General features: G+C 38.9%; 1 protein-coding gene across 2 annotated transcripts in view; it reads left to right on the forward strand.

Annotated features, from left to right (window-relative positions):
* Positions 1 to 2,296: 2,296 nt before the first annotated feature.
* LOC101303843 (MADS-box protein SOC1-like) overlaps positions 2,297 to 3,535 on the forward strand; it is a 6,194-nt gene continuing 4,955 nt past the window's right edge. The window contains exons 1-2 of one of the 2 annotated variants that reach the window (XM_004306825.1): positions 2,297 to 2,889; positions 3,011 to 3,197. In XM_004306825.1, the coding sequence (XP_004306873.1) occupies positions 3,016 to 3,197 (182 nt within the window). In that variant the 5' untranslated portion in view covers positions 2,297 to 2,889; positions 3,011 to 3,015. Of the gene's footprint in view, positions 2,890 to 2,948; positions 3,198 to 3,535 lie in introns of those variants that run through there. The other variant, XM_004306826.1, reaches the window with a different exon arrangement.

Below are 3,535 nucleotides of genomic sequence, written 5' to 3' on the forward strand. Positions count from 1 at the left end.
TTCTTACCTAGAGCAGATAAGGCACTTTGAGTGCACACAAACACAAAGACTGACTCGCCTACAAAACTAACATACAAGCTTAGTGCTCGTACAACATAACTAAACAATATAAATACACATAAGACATTAATTAAAATGACAGCTAGGAAAGAACCCAAGAATTGAACCCCTTGACAAGCCAATAAAAATCTCAATGCAAGCCAATGCCCAAGCCCAAAGAACCAAACTAAGTATGAAAAAATACCCGACCTTGTCGACCCAAATTAGAAGTTGCAACCCTATCTCCTTGCTTCCAAATGCCCCACCTTTCGATCGGCGTGGGGCCCCTACTACTAACACGCTGCCACCGCCTTCAAAACAGTAACAGACGCCAAAACAGTCATTGCCAAACCCTCACAAACTGATAAAATGACTTTTAATCCAACCGTCACACTTTTCCGGTCAATCTAGGCATCAAAGCATCGTTGTCGACCAGATCCCCAGACGCCGCTACAATCAGACTGATACCCAATCGGCCACCAGCCTCGACCCGTAGCCACTTCGTTAAACCTACAGAGAAGAAATACCACTCCTTTCGACATGAGCTTTCGATGCAGATAAACGCCCACATCACACCTCGATCTCATCCAACCACACACATCGTGTGCTAGCTAGGCGAAAGGTTTTCATTAGGGTATGAAATAGATATGACCAAACTTTTGTGAGATATGACTATATGAGCATTTGTTTTTTGGAGGCCGATGTGGCTTTCTTCAGGCCTTAACTTATGAGGTCGTAGAAAACAAGAGGGGATATAAAGCAAAGAGTGCATCATTGGCTACTCGGTTTGTTTTGACAAAACGGTGACATAACATAAAGATAATTGTACTAAAAATAAGCATCATAACAAACAGTGCAACCTTCCAACTATGTTGCCGCACAAAATTGTATATGGTAACATATCGTTTCATCATGCCATTAGGAGGTAGCTTATTTTTGAAAATAAACAGTTATCTCACTAGCCCAAGCAATGCACACAGTGTGAAAATCGAGGTAATGCTTACATATCTTTATTAGTAAAATAGCTACGTCTAGGAAAACTAAAGAGTTTATGGCTAAAAACAAAGCTACCCACATTGGGCCTAAAATATGGACCTAGGCGCAAATGCCGTCTAAGTTTGGGGCAAGATCCAGTTCAGTTAGATCCTGCCTCAACTCACACTGTCACTAACATTTGACCACCTATTCCATCGAGCAAGACTGCAAGAGCAATCCTAACCGTCGCACCACCCATTCCAGACCATAGACGCGATCAAGTTGTCTAATATGAGCAAATTGACATTGCCATTTAATCCAAATTAAATTATCTATTCACACTAATATAAAATCGTGTTTAAATATCATATCATCGTATAATTAATAAATTACGTATTTCATGTGATGCGACTGTAGCATTTAAAACTCTCTTTTAGCTAAGCTATAGTAGCCATATTCTTTCCCTACCAAAACCAAACCACAAATCAAGCTTTAGCTTCACGCCACATCATGCACATGACTTTTCTCCTCAATTTTCTTACCCTCATCATCTTCCTAGCTAGCACCAATATCCCAATTGGGCAAATACTAATAAAGACAAATGAAATTAAGAATAACAAAAACAGAAAGTGGAGAAAAAAAAGTTGTATTTGGAACCCCAGACAAGGTGGTGGGCCGTGGGCTCTGCCACGCATCGTTGTTAACAGGGCCAACTTAATCATATAATACTATGCGTTTTCGACTTCTGATTGGTCCAAAGCCTCCGCAGTCGTACGGACGACAGTGACCTGTTTCTAATACTGTACTATTTTCCCATTTTTAATCTCTGCTCGCCTCCATTTGTTTTTCCTACGCTCTTTACTTTGAACTATTTTCCAATTTGATAGTAGCAGAATAATAAAAAGGACACCAACTTATGGTAAAAAAATCCACCCTCTTTCTTCTTTCTCTATAAGAACCTTCATCAAGTGCCCAGTTTTGCTCAGCTTCCTTTTCCTTTTCTGTTTGCTCATTTTCTTATTTGGGTTTGTGGGTTTTACCAAAAAAAGCAAAGGATATTGGATCTCATATTAATATAGTAATTTTTTCTTGTTTTTCTTCCATGGTGGGGTTTCCCACAGAGGGAGACTGACAGGAGACCACATAGCAGAAAAAATTAAAACCTTTTCTGATTAAATGAAAAATACATATATATACATGATATATATAGGAAAGGAAGTTGTGTGTCTCTGCTCTTATGCTAGCTAGCTTGGAGCTGGAGGTGTGAACTCAACTCTTGTAAGGTCAATTCTTATAAATGATGAAATGGTCTTGTGTATTTTTCTTTCTGGGTTTTGTGTAAAATCCTCAGATTTTCATTGCTTGGCTCTCTGTCATCATCTTTTGGATTCTTCTTCTTCCTCCTCCTCATATTTGGGATAGAGAGCTTTTTCTGGGTTCTTTGCTTATTTGGTATAACTTGCTCAGACTTTGCTTTTCTTTCACTCTTTTTGCCATTTTAAGCTTGTTTGAGAGAAAAATATGGTTTTTGAATCCATCAATCACTCAAACCCACCGAATATGCATGTTATATTAATTTTGCAAAGTCTTTGAGGGCTTCTTCGTTTTCTTTCCATTTTTGTCAAGAAGGCCAATTTCTTAAGACTCACTTATTACCTTTTTGACTCTTCTCTCTCTATCTCTCTCACCTTGCTTGTTTTTTTTTTCTCCACTGTTTTTATCTCTCATTTTGTGGTCTCATTAGTTCCTTAATTGAACACATATTCTACCATACACAGATTGCTTCAGTACCCATTTGAATTTGAAGAAAATCTCGTCATCTTCTACCTGATCTCACTCTCTCAAGAACTTGCTGGGTTCATTTTCCCAAATTGGGTAAGTTTGACTCTACATTTTTTATTTTTTTTTTAACACATGAGGCTTCATTCTTGGCTAAGCACATGCATTTTTGCCAGAGATTTGAGCTTTTCTATTGCTTCTTTTCTTGATTAAACAGTAAAAATGGTGAGAGGCAAAACCCAGATGAGGCGGATAGAGAACGCCACGAGCCGTCAAGTCACCTTCTCGAAGCGACGCAGCGGTCTTCTGAAGAAGGCTTTTGAGCTCTCCATTCTCTGCGATGCCGAGGTTGCGCTCATAATCTTCTCTCCCAGAGGAAAGCTCTACGAATTCGCAAGCTCGAGGTATAGAACCCCAAATTATAAGATCTTTCAATCATGCACTCCCTCCTATATGACTTAATGTGTCCATCTAAGGCCGGAGATCCATTTTTAGTACAGTATACAGTTTCAGTGTTGAGGTGAAGAACATTCATGCATATGTTTCAGTAGTACTATTCAGCTCGCGCTTAGGGTTTTGTTTACATACATGAAATCTCTACCCCAACCCTCCATTTTAAAAATCTTAGTTGTCTGATCTCGGATTGTTTTCTTCAACTTCCTCCCAAAAATTGTTGGGAGAGCTAGAAACAGAAACTTTCCTAAAAGGAAACTCAAATAGGGCAATGTTACTACTTAAAGAA

This window comes from Fragaria vesca, linkage group LG7 (genome assembly GCF_000184155.1).
Source record: "Fragaria vesca subsp. vesca linkage group LG7, FraVesHawaii_1.0, whole genome shotgun sequence".
In the NCBI taxonomy this organism is placed as follows: domain Eukaryota; kingdom Viridiplantae; phylum Streptophyta; class Magnoliopsida; order Rosales; family Rosaceae; genus Fragaria; species Fragaria vesca.